This window comes from Typha latifolia, chromosome 10 (assembly GCF_019914945.1).
Source record: "Typha latifolia isolate L0001 chromosome 10, TyphaL0001v2, whole genome shotgun sequence".
Taxonomy (NCBI): Eukaryota; Viridiplantae; Streptophyta; class Magnoliopsida; order Poales; family Typhaceae; genus Typha; species Typha latifolia.
In genome coordinates this window covers 11,206,293-11,231,597 of record NC_133095.1, presented here as the reverse complement: position 1 = coordinate 11,231,597, position 25,305 = coordinate 11,206,293, and the positions used below count along the sequence as shown (strand labels likewise).

The window sequence follows — 25,305 nt, the reverse complement described above, 5'->3', positions numbered from 1 at the left end:
ATTTTTGGATTCAAACTCTAGCGATCTAATTATGGACACTAATAAATTCCTACATCTCCAAAATGAAAAGAGAAAAAGAAAATTCTATCTATGGTTGTGATTTGAGATGGAAAAAGTACTACTTGTCTTAGGAAGTCAGTTGGGACTATTCTGATTTGGTGTATGACTTTCAGCAGTTCAGAGTTACTGAAAGAAAAAAAAAAGAATTAACTACTCTACAGGAAAGTATACTGTATACCTATAAGAGAACAAATTAAAGAAGATAGTGCAATTGCATTCTATACAAATCAAAGAAGATTCATGTCACTAGAGGAAAATCATCAACATACAACCGCAACAGGAAGCAGAAATGAACTTATTGGAAGGTAAGAATTCTAATAAATGTGCAGAGAGCTACTAGATTTAAGATTCTCCATTGTTGCAGATAACGACGCAGTTTACTATATATAAATATGGTTTAATATGCTTCAACTAGCAAGCTTGTTATTGGAGATCAGTTTTAGCTTGACTGATGTAAAAGATCATGAACTCCTATAGTATAAAACATAAGAACTCTGTCATTCTGAAAAAATTAAGTCGACGAAAATAAGCTAGTGTTATATTCGTCAATGATAATGATGAAAAAAAAATCATAAGTATTCACTACTATCAAGCTAGACAATTAAAGGAAACTGTAAGAAGCTGAAGTCAACATAACAACTAAACAAAATGCTGTTACTACTCCTTTACAGGGGTAAGTTAAGAGATGAAGGAATACAGTACTGACTACCAATATCAAGATAATTCTATACATGTGAATGTACTCAAAATGATAGTTTCAAATGAGTACTGACGAGGATCTTCATCATATTCAATTAGAAAAAGTACAATAACTGCTACACAACTCTACACTCTACAACTGCCATATGAGAGCATATGATTCTTAAGGTGACTACTATCTAACAATATGGAAGAAGCTTACATGATGGGCAGCTTGAAGTTTCTAATTTATTATCAATACACTTATTCAGATAGTATAGAGATGCATATTGGACCTCAACCTCAAATACTTGAACAGATTGTCTACAGGCTTTTAGCTTGAGAGCTAGTGGAAGCGTTGCACCACATAGGAGAACTTAGATTCGATAACATATCTGAAAAGAAATTTATGTGATCTGGACATTGGACGAGAGCTTGAAGAGATCGTGGAATCGGTGGCGTGTTAACTTCAAGAAATCCCTCTAGGATTTGGACAATTTGACCCATTGTTGGCCTAGAAAACTCATCATCTTGAATGCTCCAACATGCTACTTTACAAGCTCTTCCAAGTTCTTCAAAGTTGGCATCACCATCTAACCTGGGATCTAACAAGCCCTCTAGATTCCCTTCCTTAAGTTTGGTTGCAGCAAGTGTAGGAAAGAAAGATGCTCTCCCTCCCTCCCCTTGCTCTGTGTTTCTCCTCCCAGATATAATCTCGAAAAGCATCATGCCGTAACTATAAACATCAGCTTTTGCAGTGATAGCAACGCCGGTTATCCACTCTGGTGCGAGATAACCTCTTGTTCCTCTCAGTGTAGTTAAAACTCGGCTGAAATTTCGGCTTACAAGTTTCGCCAATCCGAAATCCGCAACTTTTGGAACAAATGATGCATCCAAGAGAATGTTCTCTGGCTTAATGTCGCAGTGTATGATGCAGTCCCTGCACTTCTCATGCAGATAGACTAGTCCTCTTGCGATTCCAAGAGCAATTTGGTACCTTGTGTTCCAGTCCAAGACCGTCGGAGTGTTCTGAAACAGATGCATGTCGAGTGAACCATTTGGCATGAACTCATACACCAGTAGCCTTCTTGTTCCTCCAGAGCAAAACCCAAGAAGTCGAACCAAGTTAAGATGCCGAATTGTTCCGATCGTGCTCACTTCAGCACGGAACTGCTTATCTCCCTGATGAAAGCCTTCAAGCTTCTTCACAGCTATTACAGTTGAATCAGGTAATAATCCCTTGAAAACAGAACCAAAGCTACCTTCCCCCAATTTCTCTGCAAAGTTCTTCGTCACGAGCTGTAGATCACTGTACCGAAATGCCACGAGAACACCTCCCGCTATCTTTGGTATTCTTTGAAGCCTTTGTCTCCGATGTCGCCAAACTAGGATGAAAATAACTGTGAGGCAAGTAAGAATTGCTGCAGTTCCACCAACAGCCAAACCAATTACAAGTCCACTGTTGCTCTTGGAACTAGGAAACTCTGAAGCAGCGAGGCGAAGATTAAGAGTTCCTCCACCAGTGCCATTATATTGGTCTTGTAAATTAACTAAGTCGCCATACCATAGAGAGCATCCACTGGAATAGGAGTAGGCAGTACAAGAGCAGTTGCTTAGGCAAGCCAATTCACAGTCTTCAGCAGTCCTAGCATCTGAACTATGAGAATTAACAGGCAATCTCACGCTATGCACAGTATAAAACTTATCCTTCTCCGTCTTCATCGCAGAATTCTTAATGCTACATTGCAATGGAGAATTCCTTAAACATCCCCGACTGTGATCACTCAAAGCCCAACCACTTGCATCCGTTTCGCTGAATCCCTTTAAGCAGTTGCAGTTGGTCAATGCAATCTCATTACGGCTTCCAAAAGGCCCACATAGAGCATAAACTTCACACTGAGTTCTTGGCTGTGACCAGAACAGTATCCATTCCTGTGAAGTCTCACTCCAAATTAACTGCTTGATTTGGCCAGAGATATCCATGATAAGTCTGGAGGTGATTGAGTCATCTTTAACAGAGTACGTGAAGTAGCTCTCTTCTGAATTGTTGACAAACTGGAGGTCGTATTTATAACCCGCTGTCATCTCTGGGATCGAGCTAAAGATTTGGCCATTCCAAGCCCCACTAGTCCAATAGTCCCTAGTTTTGTTCCATTGTATGACGTATTGGCTAGTCCCATTTGGGTCCAGCTCAAAGGAGAAGATCCCGGGAGCTGGGTCTTCTGAATTCTTCCAAGAAATAAGCCTCTGATCAACTCCACTCACCTTGTTGAGCCCAAGCTTGGATCCAGGGAGCCAAGTGTTTGTTGGGTGGTCTATACTTTGCCAGTAAACCTTAGAACTGTTAGACCCATCTCTCAAAACAAGATTTCCACTGTCAAGGATCACAGCAACAGAGGAATTGGATGTTATATTTGCTTTTGTAGACCAAATTATGGACTTGGACTGGTTGAAGAGGATAAGATTGCCATCGTCGGAGATTCTGAGCTCAGAGGAGGAAGGGTCTGCGATTGGCTTCTCTCGATTGGCAATCCAAACTGATGTTTTCTGTGAGATAGTATTGTACCATATTCCTATGTACCAGTTTTGGGAAGAGTTACCTATTTGGAAGAAGCCGAGAGCAAATTTGCCATCTTGGGAGATGAGCTTCTGGGTCGTCCCCGAGAGAGATTGATTGGCAGAGATGGTGTCTGTTGCAAGGAGGAGAGGAGGCCGGAAGAGAAGAATAAGAACGGAGAAGAAGAATAATAAAGTACGCCACGGATTGCTTGAAGCTACCATCTTTGGGAAAGAAAATGGGACGAGAGAAAGAAGAAGGCAGCTCGTATGAAGGGCTCCCATAACAATACTTTTCTACATGCATTGCTTTGGACCCGCGCTTGCATTGCTTTGGGTCATTTAAATGTGGTTATTTTATTGCATGAAGTCTTCCTCCGTCTTGTGCAGACTGTGGAATGCGTTGATGGCCACAAAGAAGAGTCGGAAATTCTCATCTGCATGGGGGACTTGGATTAGGAGGGACAGTGACGACCCCCTATAGATAGTCGGGTCTCCGATCAGGACGGTTGGATCGAATGAATCAATGCTTCGTAGGATGTCAATTTCTTGGTTCGTTCTAGCAACGGTAAAGCGATATATTTTTTTCCCATTAGTTAAATCAAACATTTGGCTGAAGGAAAAATTGAATTCAAACATGCATAGAAAGTCATACATTTCGAGATTATTGACTATGATTTTAGCGTGTTATGACTTTCTTTGCCGGTGAACACAAAACAGTCGAGAAGTAAAAAAGAAATTTTTTTCCTAAATAACATTGATTTGATCTATAAAGTTAGATTAAAGTGATCTCTAATAATTATGCAATGCATATAATTGTTAACATACACTGAGATAGAGGTGAGTGATAAGAGATACAAGATATGTGAAAAAATAAAACAGAAAAATTAGGAAGAACAATTGAGCTTGCTTTGTAAAATAAGATATGTGGATAGAGATATATGGGTGGGGGTGAGATTATATATGATTTTTTAAAATAATTTTAATCAAATTGAAAGTAAAATTATAATTTTGTGTGTGTGTAGAATAATTTGGATAGTATTTTAAATCTAAAGTAAAGATGATTTGATTCTAATTTAAAATAGTGTTTTCTAATATATAATAACTAATAATTCAATAGTAGTAAACTACTATGGATCTGTGAGTCTGTGACACATTTCACTAAAAGGTGATGAACGTGACACTTAACAAGTGTAATAAAAAATAGTCTAAAAATATAATGTAAAATGTAGTAATAGCAAGATAAAATCCAAATAATTAGTAGGCAAATCTCATTTATCATTTATTAATAACTTATCATATCATATCATGCAATTATATATCATATTATTGGCTCATAGAGAGCATAACTAATTAACACCCATTATACCATAAATTCACCATAAATTCACACAGAGCGATCACATTACATGTTATAAATCACATAGAGTAAATACAAATTGTAAGAAATGATAGATAACTAACAATAACATTGCTCGTACATGACTGAGACACTGCATATAACTGGTTGTCCGTAGCCATCAAACTAAGGACTCTAATCGTAACCCATATCCAACTCGATATCTCATATCTCTATTATCATTACTTGCAGCAAAATCAATAGCACGTAGCTCAAAAATACACCCTTATTCTACTCATTGGGTATCATTAGATCTATGACCTCTACCTTTGATGCATAAGTTCTTATCATAATTATCATTCCATATTCATCATTATTAAAGCACACATGATTTATGATACATAAATCATATCATCAATAATATAGTAAGCACATAACATTAAGAATAAGAAAGTAATAAATATTATGCATATCATAATATATCATACTACTCACATATCCGGTGCCTCTTGTGCCTCGATATTGTTTTTGTAGGGTACCGTATCTACCAAGTAATTATTGTTTTTGGCTCAAATTTGAAAAAGTCATTTGAATGAGCTTGAGATTGAGCCTAAGAATAGTTGAAGTTGCTTGCTCACCGCAAGCATTTGAACGAGCTCCGGGGTTTTCAAATGCTCGAGGCGAGAAGATTCGTATTTCATATTCATAAGTTAGACCTATAAATACCATTATGATAGTTTTTAGGGCATTAAATAGTGGATTTTGTAGCAAAAGGTGAGGGCTTTGAAATAGCACACCTCTATTATGTTGGGAGGAGATTCCACGCTTAGAAATACTTGTATTTTGTATCTCTACTAGTGTATTAAAATTTTGCACTGCCAGTGGATGTAGGCATATGGTCGAACTATATTTCTATTCGAGCTTATTCTTTGGTTGAGTGCCTAGTCTTTTAAAGCTCGTGCTATTCTATCTATAGTGTTACCCGTTAACCAAGTGGAAAGCTTCCTTCTAAATTGTCTGCTTTATCTTCTCTCTTATTATTGTGCTTGAGTGCTTAGTTCGAACGCGAACACAGGCGTTCACACATACAGAGAACGCGTTCGGGCCGTTCGAATGCGTGTATAGGAGTTCACACATACAGAGAATGTTGTTTCTGCCGTTCGAACGCAGTCAAGGGCCGTCCGAACGCACCCTGCATACGTTCACACATACAGAAGAATGCTTTTGCGCATTCAAACGCAACCTGTGAAAATCAAGCCACCGCATTCGAACGCACTCGGGTTGCGCTCTAACGCACCTGCGTAATATGCAAATTTTGGACTTTCGTGATTTCGGATATGACTTGCATTTGGCTCTATCTTGGCTACATATATAAGCATTGTGATGCCCTAACTCTAGGAGGGTTGGGTGAAGGCAATTAAAGGAGAATTTTTGAGGCTACATCGTTTCTTCAACCAACAAGGTTCGACTCTTCTATAAGGCATTAAACTTTCGTTTTAAGGGCTATTTAGACAAAAAAATCAATCTTGAGGGCTACTAAGGTTGGATATCAATTACGAGAAACGGTGAATCGTAGGTTCTAGCGAACAAAACTGAGAGGAACAAAGTCGTGGGGATTGACGGGTTATTTTGTGAGTTAGTCTTATAACTGTCATTATTCTAGTGATTGGTTTTGATCCGAGTTTGGATCCGTGGCTTTTTCCCATTTAGGTTTTTCCACGTTAAAATCTTGGTATTCATCTTTGCTTTTGTTTTTTAATATTTCTTCCGCTTTTTACTTAAGCAAAGGAGTGATATCATTGCCTAGGGTTTAGATATATATGTGTCTAGGTGTTTTTCATATAGGAAAGGTCAGAAGTAAAAAAAAAAAAATTAACTTAGATGACATTGATTTGATATATAAAGTGTAATTGTAAGAATGTGATGCATATTTGTAAATATATAATAAGGTAGGTAGATGATAGGAGAGAAGAGATAAATGGTATTGAATGAAAATTTTGTGTTAGGGAGAAATTTTAGTTTGTAGAATGAGATATGTGTGTGGAGAGAGAGAGAGAGTGAGAGAAATTTTAAAATTATTTTAGTCAAACTAAGAATAAAATTATAATTGGTCTTATATGTAAAATAATTTAAACAACATTTTAAGAGAGTTTTGCAATTTAAGATATGTTTATTTCCATTACAAATTCTTCCTATTTTATTATTTTTTAATTTGCCCTCGTCTTACTATTTAAAAGTTTATGACAATTCTACTTTTCATTTAATAAAGTATGGAGAAATAATTTGACATGTTTGTCATTTATACATAAAATGTAAAGTATTTTAGAGGAAAAACTATTCCTTATTATATGAGATTATATGAGAGTAGAGTTGTGAGAATTTTTTTGAGTTCTTCCTCCTTTGTCTCCATCCTCCTCCCTATCATTTAAAAAAAAATTAAAGTCTTCATTTATCTCTCTATCTTCATTACAAATGTCATCGTCGAAGGCACGAGATAATGATTAAAATAAAGAATTTTCTACTTTTTGAAATAGCATAAGCATCCATCTCTTCGCACGACAAAAATATATTAACTATTAAAACAAGGAATATTGGAAGGCTTACGTTTGGCCATGTATTATTACGCGAGTATCTAGATGACCTTGCGTTGGTACTAAGTGTCTTACACATGTCACCAACGTAAATGGGTTACGTTGGTGAATAGCGAATAAGGTGGGGCCTAGCAAATTATGTTGATAGTTAACGAGTTACATTAGTCTATATGAAATTACATAGGTACCTATAGAATTATTTAGATATATATATATATATATATATATATATCCATGGAATTACGTAATTTGCTAGCGATTGATTTACGTTCATATCCAACGAGTTCGCAACAAATTACGTGGGTGCACAAAAATACAAAATATTACCGTAAAACCTAAGGATTGACTTAATTGCAACCCTATGTGAATTTAAAAAGGGTTTATCATACGATTAGAGAACGTATGGAAGACAAGAACAAGACAAATCAAAATTTATGTTGATAATGAAATGAATGAAGAAGATTGCTAAGAATTTTAGGAATAGAGGTTAATGATTTACTATAAATGAGATGAACAAAGAAGATTGTTGAGAGTACTATATATATATATATATGTTTAGGGTTTATTAGAAATGAGATGAATGATGAACAAGTATTTGATACTTACAAGAACACAAAAATTGTAACATCCAAAAAAAAATGGTGCACACATGACGACACGTGCGCTGAGCTTAATGGCACACATGTGTGCCTCTTTTCTCTCTTCCCTTATCTCTTTCTTCTTCTCTCTCCTTCCTTTTCATTTTTTTCTTCTTATTTTTTCTTCTCCTCACCCGTAGTTGGTGTTCCCTCTTTCTTCTTCCCATCGCGCCGGAGTGCCGCAAAATCGCTGACCCCGTGGATCAAAGCATCGGAGCTCCCTCATTCTTTAGATAAGTCTGATTTATAATTAGTTAATTAATTTGAGTTTTTTCCACCAGTGTTTCCTCCTATCGCTTTCGCCGTGATTCGGCCAACCGGCGGCTTCGTGCCTTGTCACGTTAGTTCGGTGAGCTTCCCCTTTTTGCGAGGATGCCCTCGGTGACTTCCTTCGGCGCCCTCGTGGATTGAGCTGCCGGGCAGCTGAGGCAAGGTGGATTCTCGCTGTCGACCACCTTTGGCAGCTAGGCTTTCCCTCGACTGGCTTCTACTTGTCGAGGGGAGTGTGTCGATATGGTCAGCTAGGTTGTGGTCGGGTTCATCGGCAGCTCCTCCCCCATTTGAAATTCCTACATAGCTATTTTCTACACTTGGTTGGGTTGAGTCATCGGACATTTAGATTGACTCTAGCCCCAAACTCCCTCACTTTAGCTCACCGAGCCCTATTAGCATCTCATCTGCATCTTCCTCACACCATTGCAAGCCCCAAAGTGTAACACCCCAATTTAAAAAAAAAAATCCCATGACGCACGCGCCACAAGCGCCTGCCACCCCCACGTCCTCTCTTCTCCTTCTTCCTCCCCTCCCTTGCCGTGCACGCCACCTTCCCCATCTCCTTTATCTCCTTCCCATCACCGCAGCCATCCCGATTCTCCTCCCATTTTCTCCTCCACCTCACTACCTCTCTCCCTTTCTCGTGGGTTGCTGACGCCGGAGCCGACGGAGCTCTAGAACAGACGAAGCCGAGTGCGCGGATCGCGGTAAGCCTTAACCTTGTTAAATTCAGTAGTTAGTTCCCTCGATCTCGCCATCATCCTCGACGGCCGACGACGCCGCGTTCGGCCGCTGGTCCAAGAGCTCCGGGAAGGGGCTCTTTGGACGGGCTTCGGGCCCTTCGGTTGGGAGGAGGGGACCTCCATGGCCGCCAGCCTTGGAGCTCGCCTCGCTGCCCCGTCGACCACTCCGGCCGCAGGGCGAGCTTCTCTCGCTCCCCCGTAGGTAGGGAGGACGGGCGGTGGCTCCTCCGCAGCATGGGTAACGCCTGTCGAGCCAAGTCGCACCCTCCTCTTTTCCTCCCCGTTGTTTCCTTCCCTTCCTTCCTCGGCGTAGGTCGCGAGCCGCCAATTTGAGGGCGAGCTGCTGGCGACGTGGGCCACCGGCAGCATCGAGCCTTCGCATCTCGTCCCCTCTGTCTCTCTCCTTCGAAGGAGATGGGGGGAGATAGGTGTGTGTGGGCTGCAGGTTGCAGCCCACTGAGTTGGGCTCGGGTGGGTTGCAGCCCATTGAATTGGACTTGGGTGGGATGCAGGCTGCAGCCCACTAACCCAAATGTTGGGTGGGCTGCAGACTGCAGCCCACTAATCCAACCTTGGTGGGCTGTGGTTAGGTCCCCAGCCCACCAAGGCCCTCTTGCCTATTGGGTTAGGTTTGAGCCTAACCCAATACCCCAAGCCTAGCCCAATTGGGGCCAATTAGACCCTATAACCCTGTTTAACTATTTCTACCCGATTTAATTAGTCTAACCCCAATAATGATAATTTATTATCATGTGAATTTTAGGATAACATGGGACTCACCCTTGGAGACCCTCGACTCATGTATATGCCTAAACATAAATCCTCTAATAAGATAATTAATTCTATTAGTTCGCTAATCTTATGTATGGCGTTACATGCGTGAATTAATAGGATTGACGCCGCGTGAGAAGGATTTTGTGATTCCGGAGGAGCCGGCTAGCTGACGAGATTTAGCATACTATGGAGACCCCCTAGGCGAGTAGAGTTATACAAATATAGAATAATGTAGTTATAGTCATTATACCTGCCATGACATTATAGGAAGTGTCGGTATTAATACATATATTTAATATACCATGTTATGTTTTTACATATGCAGTTATTGATAATTTGCTTATCATGATATTGTGAGGTTGTTAATGTAGCATAAGCATTAGTGTGATGATGCTCTACAGATATCCTGTATGATATACCGTTGTATATATATATATATATCTGTTGTGAATATAGAATGTAACGATCATGATGACTATGACATGCTTTATACACTCATAGACACTGCACCACTTTCACCTATCATTAGTAGTCGACTTCTGACTAGGCAGTACCCTTACTCACTCAGCCCAGGGTTAAGGGTAGAGTGTATTTTATATGACTATACTGTTAGCGGTCTACACCTGAGGTCGGGAGCCTGTGTGGCATTCAGGTAGTTATACTACATAGTCATGACTAGATTATGATGATAGAAGAACATGATTGTGAGGCGGGGATATAACTCTAGCGGTACCCGACGACGTAGGGTTAGGGCGTCTGTTGATGAGCCGAGGTCTCTCGATTCTCCCGCTGAGGGTGGTGATGATTTAGAGAGAGTGAGATATGAGCTTACGACCGGGGTCTTTAGTCTGATGGCCACAGACAACCGGTCACATGTAGTGTCGCTATACACGTGTAGGTGGCATTACCGCTAGATGTGTATATATTCTCCCTTGATGTATGAGATGATGGATGATTATGTGATGGATGATTATTTCTTGAGAGTATTTACCCTGTGTGGTGAATAGCTCGGTGAGCGATGATAAGTATAATTAATGCTTTGGCAGGCTTAAGATGACTAAATTGTTCTTTTATTGCTATACATAACATGTTAACACTATGATTGAGATGTGTATGAATAAGAGATTGTATCAAGCTTTATATCTGTGTGGACTTATCTTGATACATTAGGAACTAGCATGTTCCAGGATAGTGACTGATAATCTTTATCGATTTGTATTGATGTAGTAACTCATGTTAAGTCATCTTAACAAGTATATTATTATTGCTAGCAAATATAAGCATACAATATATATACACATGTGATGTCATTATTTTAGATGGTATAGATCCTACTCGTTGGGCTGTAAGCTCACCACCTCTTGGTGGCATTATTTTAGAGCTAGGGGACGCAGGTGCGGGTAGCGAGGAGTAGCTGCCTTTCTTTTTCAGTATGTCTTTTAGCTGTATTAAGCCCCTACGAGGGCGTTATGATTGATGATATATTTTGGACTTTAGCATTGTATTTTGGATGTATATTTGAAAGGCTTGTTGTGGCCTGTGGAACTTGTATCCGGACTCTTATGGTTGAGTTTAATTATAGTAAAATTATGTTATTGTGTGCCTTGTGAAATTCTTGTACTGATAGGTCATGTGATGCACTGTATGGGGAGAATTACCCACACGGTTTACATGTGTATTTGGAGGTTTGGGTGTTTCACAAAGCATCTTGTGGTGTGGTTGGGCTGTAGACAGCCTAGCCCAAGTTTGTGGGTGTTGCTTGGCCCAAGTGGCTTTATTAGATAATTTGGGCTTCGGGTCCAAAACTTAGTGGGTGGTTTTTGGGTTGGTTGCACCCAGCCTATTTCTTTGAGCTTTGGGCTAACCTAAATAGATCAATTGATTTTAATCTATTTTCAAATCCTTTGTTTAATTATCTATGTCAACATAAATATATTTAATTATTTTAGAGGGTCGCTTGCTAGTCATATCATTATTGTAAATTAGTTTTAATAAATCAGACTATGGCCTAAGAGTGCCATTACAAGTAACTCATAATTGAGATTTAGCATGGTCGATTACATTTTGGTTAAAATATCTAGGTGTATTTGTATTAATTGCTTGTGTTGGAGAATTAATACAGATTATTGTAGGGACATTGTATTAAGTAGGTTGTCTTATTTAACGAAGTAAAATAATTAAATATTGCCTATGTGATTTACTTTAATCAATAATAATTAGTGGAATGTTAGTTCAAGGTAAATTATTTTAATTACTTTTTATAACGTGTCAGGCCTTGGTACGACTATGCTAGCTCAACCCAATTAATAAATATAAGAATCCGTAGATTGACCTACCTAAGCCTATAAAGAAGGTTAGTAGAGTTATTTAATTAATCACTTATGCTTTTTTATTACTTTCCTTATTGAGTTGGACTTCGTACTCTATGAGAATGATCATGTGACGTAGTGGCAACTAGTATCAGAAAAGCAGTTCAAGCAAGTAAAACTTTTATAATCTAGGAGTAGTGTAGAAAATAAAATAACTTACGTTATGATATCATCACATTCACATCATCATGTGTATACATTTTTCTTAGTATTATTGTTGCACGTAGTGCATGCTAATCTTATTTTGCTATTAAGTAAGATTTTGCGTGTCATGATTTCTACGCATATTTATTGGGCATGATCATGTGCGTTAGCACCGTATTAAATGATAATGATATGTGTTCATTATGCTTGTTGTGTTATATAATATCACGTTACTTTCACTCGTGCACGACCATAAAGAGAGTTGCTACTACATCTCGACAAACCCGACACCTCCCCAGCCAAGGTTAGGGGCAGGGGATATTATTATACTTATATATATTTGGGCCCACGCCTGAGGTCTTAATCTGTTGATCACAAATAATCAAGCAACCGTTTCGCTGGCCGATGGATGATTTACTATCGATCGACGAGAGCCACACCCTTTAGGATACTTAATATAGAGAGAAAGGGAGAATGATGTAGACCTAGCGATACCCGATGACGTATGGTGAGTGACGACTTATAATTTTTACACGATGGTACGATGATGTGGAGTCAAAGGCTTGGATGGTAGTATCGATTTGTAATACTTACCTATGTGATAAGCATATGATTGGGGTTCTTAGTTTGTAGTGGTGAACAATTGGTCATGTTGTTCGTCGAGTGATGGGCTGGTGATTCTATCGCTAGGATCTACCTTCTCTTAGGAATATGTGCGTTGTCGGGTGCGAGTATTAATATGGCCTATGGGCATAGTTTTACATGAGATTATGTTACAGACTTAATAGCCTAAGATAATGCATCATGTGATATAGTGTTGACGTGGTCTATAGGTGAAGCTCGGTGTGAGCTTGAGTTTAAGAACTTGATAGTCCGAATTGATGTATGGTAGGATATCGATTGCTAATACATGTGCACTTTCGATGAGTATATTGAGTAGGGGATAGTTATACATTGATTTGATCATGATGCGCATATTATATTTACTTATTGTTATATTATTCATTGCACTACTTTTAAACTATAACAGTGGATACTTACTGAGCTTTATGCTTACCATCATTTGGTGAAATTATTTTCAAATTAGTAGATAACCACGAGGCCGTGGAGGATCTAGCGAACACTAGTGATTAATCTTCTATTTCTTATCTTATTCTATTCATGTAAATTAAGCTAAATAGTTTATAGCTCCTACATGAGCATTGATTTATATTTTTATAGATATGTATTTTGGGTTTGTTATGACCTTGGTGTTTTGGGCATCTTCTGTCTGTAGTATTTATGGAAATGTGGGGTTTTTCTTTTATATATTGAGTCGAAACATTGACCAGTAAGTTATGTAATAATCACGTGAGTTCTACCCATGTGAGGGGCACATGTTTGGTGCGGGTCATACAAAATTTATGAAAGAAAATTAAGGATAAAAATTAGCGCTCAATGGGAAGGGAAGACAACAGCAACTAGGTTTCTAGTCTTGCCCTTGTGCACTTAAACTATACTATTGAGAAAGGTATGAACGATTGCAATACTAGCGAGGAATAAAGATTATATTAGGATCATGATGCATGCGTTTCTCGATGTGATTGGTTGAATATCTTTAAAATAGCAATGAATGTTATCTCTTGTGTATCTCTTTTGAAATGAAGTATGCCTTCAAATAATCCACTCATTAAAGTTGTCGCATTAAAACGGGAGTATGACACTGAGAGAACATGCATTTTTAGAACTTAGATTTCTTTTCTATGTAATGTTTAGAGAAAAACACCTTGAAAATAGGTATAACATAATTATTCAATTCTTTTGCATGTGTAGTTGTGAGAAACTTTTAAAACAAATTGATTAAAAACATAGTGAAATAGGAAGTATTTATAATGCAAACCGATTGTCTACGCTCTACAGGCTTTTAGCTTGAGAGCTAGTGGAAGCGTCGCTCCGCATAGGAGAACTTTGATTCGATGACATATCTGAAAAGAAATTTATGTAATCTGGACTTTCTCCAAGAGCTCGAAGAGATCGTGGAATCGGTGGCGTGTTAACTTCAAGAAATCCCTCTAGGATTTGGACAATCTGACCCATTGTTGGCCTAGAACTCTCATCATCTTGAATGCTCCAACATGCCACTTTACAAGATCTTTCAAGTTCTTCAAAGTTGGCATCACCATCTAACCTGGGATCTAACAAGCCCTCTAGATTCCCTTCCATAAGTTTGGTTGCAGCAAGTGTAGGAAAGAAAGATGCTCTCCCTCCCTCCCCTTGCTCTGTGTTTCTCCTGCCTGATATAATCTCGAAAAGCATCATGCCATAACTATAAACATCAGCTTTCGCAGTGATAGCCACACCAGTTATCCACTCCGGCGCGAGATAGCCTATTGTTCCTCTCAGTGTAGTTAAAACTCGGCTGAAATCTCGGCCTACAAGCTTCGCCAATCCGAAATCCGCCACTTTTGGAATAAAGGATGCATCCAAGAGAATGTTCTCCGGCTTAATGTCGCAGTGTATGATGCAGTCCCTGCACTTCTCATGCAGATAGACTAGTCCTCTTGCGATTCCAAGAGAAATTTGGTACCTTGTGTTCCAGTCCAAGACCGTCGGAGTGTTCTGAAATAGCTGCTTGTCTAGTGAACCATTTGGCATGTACTCATACACCAGTAGCCTATTTGTTCCTCCAGAGCAAAAACCAAGAAGTCGAACCAAGTTAAGATGCTGAATTATTCCAATCGTGCTCACTTCGGCTCGGAACTGCTTCTCTCCCTGATGAAGCCCATCAAGCTTCTTCACAGCTATTACAGTTGAATCAGGTAATAATCCCTTGAAAACAGAACCAAAGCCACCTCCCCCCAATTTCTCCGCAAAGTTCTTTGTCACAAGCTTCAGATCGCTGTACCGAAATGCCACCAGAGCACCTCCGGCTGTCTTTGTTATTCTTTGAAGCCTTTGTCTCCGACGTCGCCAAACTAGGATGAAAATAACTGCGAGGCAAGTAAGAATTGCTGCAGTTCCACCAACAGCCGAACCAATTACAAGTCCACCGTTGCTCTTGGAACTAGGAAACTCTGAAGCAGCGAGGCGAAGGTTAAGAGTTCCTCCCCCAGTGCCATTATATTGGTCTTGTAAATTAAGTAAGTCACCATACCATAGAGAGCATCCACTGGCATAGGAGTAGGCAGTACAAGAGCAGTTGCTTAGGCAAGCCAATTCACAGTCTTCAGCAGTCCTAGCATCTGAACTCTGAGAATTATCAGGCAATCTCACACTATCCATAGTATAAAACTTATCCTTCCCCGTCTTCATCCCAGAATGTTTAATGTTGCATCGCAATGGAGAATTCCTTACACATCCCCCACTATGATCACTCAAAGCCCAACCACTTGCATCCCTTTCGCTGAATCCCTTTAAGCAGTTGCAGTTGGGCAATGCGTTCTCATTACAGCTTCCAAAAGGCCCACATAGAGCATAAACATCACACTGAGCTTTTGGCTGGGACCAGAACAGTATCCATTCCTGTGAAGCCTCAATCCAAGTAAACTGCTTGATTTGGCCAGAGATATCCATGATAAGTCTGGAGGTGATTGAGTCATCTTTAACAGAGTACGTGAAGTAGCTCTCTTCTGAATTGTTCACAAATTGAAAGTCGTAGTTATAAGCCCCCGTCATCTGTTGGACCGAGTTAGAGACTTGCCCATTCCAAGCCCCCGCTATCATCTCTGGGACCAAGCCAAAGATTTTCCCATTCCAAGCCCCACTAGTCCAATAGTCCCGTGTTTTGTTCCATTGTATGACGTATTGGCTAGTCCAATTTGGGTCCAGCTCAAGAGAGAAGATCCCAGGAGCTGGGTCTTCTAAATTCTTCCAAGAACTAAGCCTCTGATCAACTCCGCTCATCTTGTTGAACCCAAGCTTGGCTCCAGGGAGCCAAGTATTTGTTGGGTGGTTTATACTTTGCCAGAAAACCTTAGAACTGTCGTAGCCATCTCTCAAAACAAGATTTCCACTGTCAAGGATCACAGCAACAGAGGAATTGGATGTTATATTTGCTTTTGTAGACCAAACTACGGACTTGGACTGGTTGAGGAGGACAAGGTTGCCATCGTCAGAGATTCTGAGCTCAGAAAAGGAAGGGTCTGCAATTGGGTTCTCTCGATTGGCAATCCAAACTGATGTTAACTGTGAGACAGTATTGTACCAGATTCCCATGTACCAATTTTGGGAAGAGTTGTCTGTTTGGAAGAAGCCGAGAGTAAATTGGTAACCTTGGGAGATGAGCTCCTGGGTCCCGGAGAGAGATTGGTTGGAAGAGATGGTGTCAGTTTCTTGGAGGAGAGCAGGTTGGAAGAGAAGAATAAGAACGGAGAAGTAGAATAATAAAGTACGCCATGGATTGCTTGAAGCTGCCATCTTTGGGGAAACAAAATGGGGCGAGAGAAAGAAGAAGGTAGTTACTATATTAATATCTGGAGAATTTTTCATTTCTCCCTATAATTCCATGAATGTACTGTTCGCCGTGTGCTTTTATTGGTTGCTGAGAATCCTAACCCAGAAGTAAGTCTCCAATGAAACCCCTCGGTTAGGTCCGAGGAAGGGCTCCAATTACAAGACTTCCAAATGCGGGACCTACGCTTGCATTTCTCTTGAGTCATTTAAATGGGTTACTTTCCGAGTGGCGTTAGGATTTTAAAGTCTTCCTCTTGCTGTAGAATTTGTTGATGACCACAAAGAAGAGTCAGAAATTCTCAGCTATATGGACCGTTCGATCGAATGAATCAACGGTGAGATGTAACACTTCGTCTCAATTTCTTCTGGCAAAGGTAAAGAGATATTTTTTTCCTCTTTAAATCAAACATTTGACTGGAAAAAAATGAAGACCAACATGTTATTGACCATGATTTGAGCTTGTTATTGACGCAAACGATGACTTTCTATGCCCATGACCACAACAATGAGAATGAGAAGCAAAATATTAACTCAAATAACATTAATTTAATATATAAATTTAAATTAAAGAGCTCTTGTTTTTTTAAAAATTTATTATTTGGTTAAAAGTATGTAACGCATACTTATAAATATAAAATAAGTTAAGTGGATAGTAAGAAAGAAAATATATGAAAAAATTGAAAAAAAATATGAGAAAAACCCTGAGCCAAGATTTTTAATTTGTAGAATGAGTTACATGGATATAGATATATAGATGGTGGGAGAGATTTGAAAGGATTTTTAAAATAACTTTAGTCAAATTGAAAGTCAAAATATAATTACACACAAATGTAGAATAATTTGAATAGTATTTCAAATTATTTGATGATTGTTTTTTAATTTGAAAGTTCTTTTTCTCCATTGTTGCAAATAATCATGCAGTTTACTTGGATTTCAGCTTCTCATAGTTTATATGCATCCATTAGCAAGTTCACGATATAATTTTCGGTGAAAACACGGTCTACTAAGTACTCTTTTACTTACATGTTAGAACTCAGATTGGGCTCATATTTATAGCTTAACATATAACAACAGTCATTCTGAAACAATTATATTCGTCAATAATAACGATGAAAAAAATCAGAGGTATTCACCACTATGAAGCAGGACAATTAAATGAAACTATAAGAAACTGAAGTCAACTTAACTACTAAACAAAATGCTGTTATTACTCTTCTACAAAGAGAAAAGAGAAGTTAACAGATGACAAACATCATGCAGCATAAGGAAAAGATACATACAACCATTATTTGCAAATGAGTATTGATGCATTAGAAAAAGTACAATAAGTGTTACACTACTCTACGACGGCCATATGAGAGCATCTGATTCTTAAGGTGATTACTGTCTAAAATATATGGAAGAAGCTTACATGATGGCCAGCTTGAAGTTTATAATTTTATATCAATACACTTATTCAGATAGTATATAGACGCATATAGGGCCACATCCTCGAATACTAAAACTGATTGCCTACATGCTTTTAGCTTGAGGGCTACTGGAAGCGGTACTCCGCACCTGAGAACTTTGATTCGATGACATGTCTGAAAAGAAATTTATGTAATCTGGACTTTCTCCAAGAGCTCGAAGAGATCGTGGAATTGGTGGTGTGTTAACTTCAAGAAATCCCTCTAGGATTTGGACAATTTGACCCATTGTTGGCCTAGAACTCTCATCGTCTTGAATGCACCAGCATGCTACTTTACAAGCTCTTTCAAGCTCTTCAAAGTTGGCACCACCATCTAACCTGGGATCTAACAAGCCCTCCAGATTCCCTTTCATAAGTTTGGTTGCAGCAAGTGTAGGGAAGAAAGATGCTCTTCCTCCCTCCCCTTGCTCTCTGTTTCTCCTGCCAGATATAATCTCGAAAAGCATCATGCCGTAACTATAAACATCAGCTTTTGCAGTGATAGCCACTCCGGTTATCCACTCCGGTGCGAGATAACCTCTTGTTCCTCTCAGTGTAGTTAAAACTCGGCTGAAATCTCGGCCTACAAGCTTCGCTAATCCGAAATCCGCCACTTTTGGAACAAAGGACGCATCCAAGAGAATGTTCTCCGGCTTAATGTCGCAGTGTATGATGCAGTCCCTGCACTTCTCATGCAGATAGACTAGTCCTCTTCCGATTCCAAGAGCAATTTGGTACCTTGCGTTCCAGTCCAAGACCGTCGGAGTGTTCTGAAATAGCTGCTTGTCTAGTGAACCATTTGGCATGTACTCATACACCAGTAGCCTTCTTGTTCCTCCAGAGCAAAACCCAAGAAGTCGAACCAAGTTAAGATGCTGAATTGTTCCGATCGTGCTCACTTCAGCTCGGAACTGCTTCTCTCCCTGATGAAGCCCATCAAGCTTCTTCACAGCTATAACAGTTGAATCAGGTAATAATCCCTTGAAAACAGAACCGAATCCACCTCCCCCCTATTTCTCCGCAAAGTTCTTTGTCACAAGCTGCAGATCGCTGTACCGAAATGCCACCAGAGCACCTCCGGCTGTCTTTGGTATTCTTTGAAGCATTTGTCTCCGATGTCGCCAAACTAGGAGGAAAATAACTGCGAGGCAAGTAAGAATTGCTGCAGTTCCACCAACAGCCAAACCAATTACAAGTCCACCGTTGCTCTTGGAACTAGGAAACTCTGAAGCAGCGAGGCGAAGATTAAGAGTTCCACCACCAGTACCATTATATTGGTCTTGTAAATTAACTAAGTCACCATACCATAGAGTGCATCCACTGGCATAGGAGTAGGCAGTACAAGAGCAGTTGCTTAGGCAAGCCAATTCACAGTCTTCAGCAGTCCTAGCATCTGAACTCTGAGAATTATCAGGCAATCTCACACTATCCATAGTATAAAACTTATCCTTCCCCGTCTTCATCCCAGAATGTTTAATGCTGCATCGCAATGGAGAATTCCTTACACATCCCCCACTGTGATCACTCAAAGCCCAACCACTTGCATCCCTTTCGCTGAATCCCTTTAAGCAGTTGCAGTTGGGTAATGCAATCTCATTACAGCTTCCAAAAGGCCCACATAAAGCATAAACATCACACTGAGCTTTAGGCTGGGACCAGAACAGTATCCATTCCTGTGAAGTCTCAATCCAAGTTAACTGCTTGATTTGGCCAGAGATATCCATGACAAATCTGGAGGTGATTGAGTCATCTTTAACAGAGTACGTGAAGTAGCTCTCTTCTGAATTGTTCACAAACTGGAAGTCGTAGTTATAACCCGCTGTCATCTCTGGGACCGAGCTAAAGATTTGGCCATTCCAAGTCCCACTAGTCCAATAGTCCCTAGTTTTGTTCCATTGTATGAAGTATTGGCTAGTCCCATTTGGGTCCAGCTCAAGGGAGAAGATCCCGGGAGCTGGGTCTTCTGAATTCTTCCAAGAAATAAGCCTCTGATCAACTCCACTCGCCTTGTTGAGCCCAAGCTTGGATCCAGGGAGCCAAGTATTTGTTGGGTGGTCTATACTTTGCCAGAAAACCTTAGAACTGTCATACCCATCTCTCAAAACAAGATTTCCACTGTGAAGGATCACAGCAACAGAGGAATTGGATGTTATATTTGCATTTGTAGACCAAACTATGGACTTGGACTGGTTGAGGAGGACAAGGTTGCCATCATCAGAGATTCTGAGCTCAGAAAAGGAAGGGTCTGCAATTGGGTTCTCTCGATTGGCAATCCAAACTGATGTTTTCTGTGAGATAGTATTGTACCATATTCCTATGTACCAATTTTGGGAAGAGTTACCTATTTGGAAGAAGCCGAGAGCAAATTTGCCACCTTGGGAGATGAGCTTCTGGGTCGTCCCCGAGAGAGATTGATTGGCAGAGATGGTGTCTGTTGCAAGGAGGAGAGGAGGCTGGAAGAGAAGAATAAGAACGGAGAAGAAGAATAATAAAGTACGCCACGGATTGCTTGAAGCTACCATCTTTGGGAAACAACAAAATGGGACGAGAGAAAGAAGGCAGCTCCTATGAAGGGAAGGGCTCCAATAACAATACTTTTCTACATGCAGGACCCGCGCTTGCATTGCTTTGGGTCATTTAAATGTGGTTATTTTCTTGCATGAAGTCTTCCTCCGCCTAGCGCGGACTGTGGAATTTGTTGATGGCCACAAAGAAGAGTCGGAAATTCTCATATACATGGGGGACTTGGATAGGACGGACGAGTGACGACCCCCTATAGATAGCCGGGTCTCCGATCAGGGCCGTCGGATCGAATGAATCAATGGTGTGATATAATGCTTTGTAGGATGTCAATTTCTTTGTTCGTTCTAGCAACGGTAAAGCTATATTTTTTTCCCTAGTTAAATCAAACATATGGCTGAAAAAAAAATTGAATTCCAACGTGCCTAGAAAGTCATACATTTCGAGACTATTGATTATGATTTGAGCGTGTTATGGACGCGGACGATGACTTTCTTCGCCGGTGACCACAAAACAGTCAAGAAGTATAGAAAAATTTACTCAAATGACATTGATTTGATCTATAAATTTAGATGAAAGTGCTCTCTTATAATTATGTAATGCATATTTATTAATATACAATGAGATAGGCAAGTGGTAGTCGAAAAGAGATATGTGAAAAAATATAACAGAAAAATTAAGAAAAATAATTAAGTTATTAGTATAATGAGATACGTGGATGGAGATATATGAGGTTCATATTTGATTTTTTTAAATAACTTTAATTAAATTGAAAATAAAATTATAATTTTATATATGTGTAGAATAATTTGGATAGTATTTCAAATCTAAAGTAAGGATAATTTGATTCTAATTTAGAATAGTATTTTCTAATATAGAATAACTAATAATTAAATAGTAGCAAACTCCTCTAAATCAGTGACACATTTCACTAAAAAGTGATGAGAGTATACTGTTCATCTAATAAGAGAACAAATCAAAGAACAAGTTGGCAATTGAATTCGATACAAATCAAAGAAGATACATGCCACTTGAGGAAAAAGAATCATCTATGTACAACCTCAACTGGAAGCAAAAACAAACATATCTGCTACTCTGTCTATGATTCAAAACACTTTCCAACAGTTTATCTAGGTAAGAATTCTATAAATATGCCAAAAGCTACTAGATTCTTGATCAACAGACTAAATCAACCTTGTGGCTAAGGGGTTGAAGAACTCCAATAATGTTCTTACTTAAAAAAATGGAAAGACAGAGAAAATAATAATTTGAAAATGATAGTTTCAGGGACTAAAGCCTGCCCTTCCCTACACGGCAAATTGAAGATCCTAACTGAAAGTTCATTTTCTCCATTCTTACAAATAATGATGCAGTTTACTATATCTCAAATGGTTTAGTATGCCTCCATTAGCAAGCTCGCGATATATAGCTTCATTAATAATTTTCGATGATAACCCTGTCAACTAAGTACTCTTTTACTTACATGTTAGAACTCAGATTGGGCTCACTTTTATAGCTTAACACATAACAACACTGTCAGTCTGAAATAATTAATATGTCAGACGAATATAAGCTAGTATATTATATTTGTCAATAATAACAACGAAAAAATTCAGAGGCATTCACCACTATCATGCTGGACAATAAAATGAAACTATACGAAGCTGAAATCAACTTAACTACTAAACGAAATGCTGTTATTTCACCTTTACAAAGGGAAGCTAACAAATGACAAACATCATGCAGCATAAGGAAATACAGTACCGTCTATTGAGATCAAGATAATTCTATACATGTGAATGTACTCAAAATGATACAACCATTATTTACAAATGAGTAGGAATGAGGATCTTCATCATATTGCATTAGAAAAAGTAGAATAAGTGCAACACTACTCCACACTGGACAACTGCCATATGAGAGCAAATGATTCTTATGGTGATTACTATCTAAAATATATGCAAGAAGATTAAATGATGAGCAGCTTGAAGTTTATAAGTTTACATGAATACACTTAGATAGTATATAGACGCGTATAGGGCCTCATCCTCGGGTAATTAAAACTGATTGCCTACATGCTTTTAGTTTGAGAGCTATTGGAAGTGGTACTCCGCACCAGAGAACTTTGATTCGATGACATGTCTGAAAAGAAATTTATGCAATCTGGAGTTTCTCCAAGAACTCGAAGAGATCGTGGAATCGGTGGCATGTTAACTTCCAAAAATCCCTCAAGAATTTGGACAATTTGACCCATTGTTGGCCTAGAACTCTCATCGTCTTGAATGCACCAGCATGCTACTTTACAAGCTCTTTCAAGCTCTTCAAAGTTGGCACCACCATCTAACCTGGGATCTAACAAGCCCTCCAGATTCCCTTCCATAAGTTTGGTTGCAGCAAGTGTAGGGAAGAAAGATGCTCTTCCTCCCTCCCCTTGCTCTCTGTTTCTCCTGCCAGATATAATCTCGAAAAGCATCATGCCGTAGCTATAAACATCAGCTTTTGCAGTGATAGCAACGCCGGTTATCCACTCTGGTGCGAGATAACCTCTTGTTCCTCTCAGTGTAGTTAAAACTCGGCTGAAATCTCGGCCTACAAGCTTCGCCAATCCGAAATCCGCAACTTTTGGAACAAAGGATGCATCCAAGAGAATGTTCTCTGGCTTAATGTCGCAGTGTATGATGCAGTCCCTGCACTTCTCATGCAGATAGACTAGTCCTCTTGCGATTCCAAGAGCAATTTGGTACCTTGTGTTCCAGTCCAAGACCGTTGGAGTGTTCTGAAACAGAAGCATGTCGAGTGAACCATTTGGCATGAACTCATACACCAGTAGCCTTCTTGTTCCTCCAGAGCAAAACCCAAGAAGTCGAACCAAGTTAAGATGCTGAATTGTTCCGATCGTGCTCACTTCAGCTCGGAACTGCTTATCTCCCTGATGAAGGCCTTCAAGCTTCTTCACAGCTATTACAGTTGAATCAGGTAATAATCCCTTGAAAACAGAACCAAAGCCACCTCCCCCCAATTTCTCTGCAAAGTTCTTCGTCACAAGCTGCAGATCACTGTACCGAAATGCCACGAGAGCACCTCCCGCTATCTTTGGTATTCTTTGAAGCCTTTGTCTCCGATGTCGCCAAACTAGGATGAAAATAACTGCGAGGCAAGTAAGAATTGCTGCAGTTCCGCCAACAGCCAAACCAATTACAAGTCCACTGTTGCTTTTGGAGCTAGAAAACTCTGAAGCAGCGAGGCGAAGATTAAGGGTTCCACCCCCAGTGCCATTATATTGGTCTTGTAAATTAATTAAGTCACCATACCATGTTTGTCATTTATACATAACAGGTAGAGTATTTTACAGAAAAAACTCTTCCTTCTCATGTGAGAATGTTTTTGAGTTCTTCAGTCCTTGTCTCTATCCTCCTCCCTATCATTTAAAAAAAAAAAAAATTTAAAGTATTCATTTATCTCTCTATCTTCATTACAAATGTCATCGTCGAAGGCACGAGATAATGATTAAAATAAAGAATTTTTTACTTTTGAAACAGCATAAGCATCCATCTCTTCATCCAATTATCTGCACGATAAATATATATTAACTATTAAAATAAGGAATATTGGAGGTCTTACGTTTGTCCATGTATTATTACCCAGGTATTTAGAAGACCTTGCGTTGGTACGTAAATGGGTTACGTTGGTCATTAGCGAATAAGGTAGGGCCTAGCAAATTATGTTGACAGTTAACGAGTTACACTAGTCTATATGGAATTACATAGGTGATTACATAGGTACCTATAGAATTATTTAGGTATATATATCCATGGAATTATGTAAGTTGCTAGTGATTTACGTTAGTATCCAACGAGTTACGCAACAAATTACGTGGGTGCACAAAAATATAAAATATTAACGTAAAACCTAAGGATTGACTTAATTGCAACCCTCTCTGAATTTAAAAATAGTTTATCATGCGACTATAACTAGAGAACGTACGGAAGATAAGAAAAAGACAAATCAAAATTTATGTTGATAATGAAATGAATGAAGAAGATTGCTAAGAATTTTAGGAATAAAAGGTAATGATTTACAATAAATGAGATGAACAAAGAAGATTGTTGAGGATAAAATATATATATATATATATATATATATTTAGGATTTATTAGAAATGAGATGAATGATTAGCGATGACGAAAACTAATGTTGAACAAGTATTTGATACTTACAAGAACACAAAATTTGTAACATCCAAAAAAAGAAAATAGTGTACATGTGCCCGACATGTGCACTGAGTTTAAAAGCGCACATGTGCGCCCCTTTTCTCTCTTCCCCTATCTTTTTCTTCTTCTCTCTCTCTTTCCTTTTCGTTTTTTTTTCTTTTTCTTTCCTTCTTCTCACCCGAAGTTGGTGTTCCCTCTTTCTTCTTCCTATCACGCCGGAGTGCCGCGGAATCGCTGACCCCGTGGATCGAAGCATCAGAGCTCCTTCATTCTCCAAATAAGTCTGATTTACAATTAGTTAATTAATTTGAGTTTTTTCCACCAGTGTTTCCTCTTCTCGCTCTCACCGTGATTCGGCCAGCCAGCGACTTTGTGCCTTGCCACATCAGTTCGACGAGCTTCCTCTCTTCGCGAGGATGCCCTTGGTGGCTTCTTTCGGCGTCCTCGTGGATAGAGCCGCCATGCGATCGAGGCAAGGTGGATTCTCATTGTCGGCCACCTCTAGCAACTAGGCTTCCCCTCGGCTGACTT

General features: G+C 39.3%; 5 protein-coding genes across 5 annotated transcripts; all 5 read right to left on the bottom strand.

Moving 5' to 3' along the window:
• Positions 1-878: 878 nt before the first annotated feature.
• Positions 879-3,606, bottom strand: LOC140796643 (G-type lectin S-receptor-like serine/threonine-protein kinase At2g19130). The gene has a single exon (XM_073149715.1). It carries the CDS (start codon positions 3,577-3,579, stop codon positions 1,063-1,065), a length of 2,517 nt encoding a protein of 838 aa, XP_073005816.1. The 5' UTR covers positions 3,580-3,606; the 3' UTR covers positions 879-1,062.
• A 10,276-nt stretch (positions 3,607-13,882) lies between these two features.
• Positions 13,883-16,650, bottom strand: LOC140796533 (G-type lectin S-receptor-like serine/threonine-protein kinase At2g19130). The gene has a single exon (XM_073149580.1). It carries the CDS (start codon positions 16,630-16,632, stop codon positions 14,059-14,061), a length of 2,574 nt encoding a protein of 857 aa, XP_073005681.1. The 5' UTR covers positions 16,633-16,650; the 3' UTR covers positions 13,883-14,058.
• Positions 16,651-17,866: 1,216 nt separating this feature from the next.
• Positions 17,867-20,718, bottom strand: LOC140795981 (G-type lectin S-receptor-like serine/threonine-protein kinase At2g19130). Its single transcript, XM_073148813.1, has one exon. The coding sequence runs from the start codon at positions 20,665-20,667 to the stop codon at positions 19,054-19,056; it is 1,614 nt and encodes a 537-aa protein (XP_073004914.1). The 5' UTR covers positions 20,668-20,718; the 3' UTR covers positions 17,867-19,053.
• Positions 18,109-18,849, bottom strand: LOC140796015 (G-type lectin S-receptor-like serine/threonine-protein kinase At2g19130). The gene has a single exon (XM_073148853.1). It carries the CDS (start codon positions 18,847-18,849, stop codon positions 18,109-18,111), a length of 741 nt encoding a protein of 246 aa, XP_073004954.1.
• Positions 20,719-22,238: 1,520 nt separating the features above from the next.
• LOC140795900 (G-type lectin S-receptor-like serine/threonine-protein kinase At2g19130) lies at positions 22,239-23,852 on the bottom strand. Its single transcript, XM_073148708.1, has one exon. The coding sequence runs from the start codon at positions 23,373-23,375 to the stop codon at positions 22,635-22,637; it is 741 nt and encodes a 246-aa protein (XP_073004809.1). The 5' UTR covers positions 23,376-23,852; the 3' UTR covers positions 22,239-22,634.
• Between the last annotated feature and the right edge of the window lie 1,453 nt (positions 23,853-25,305).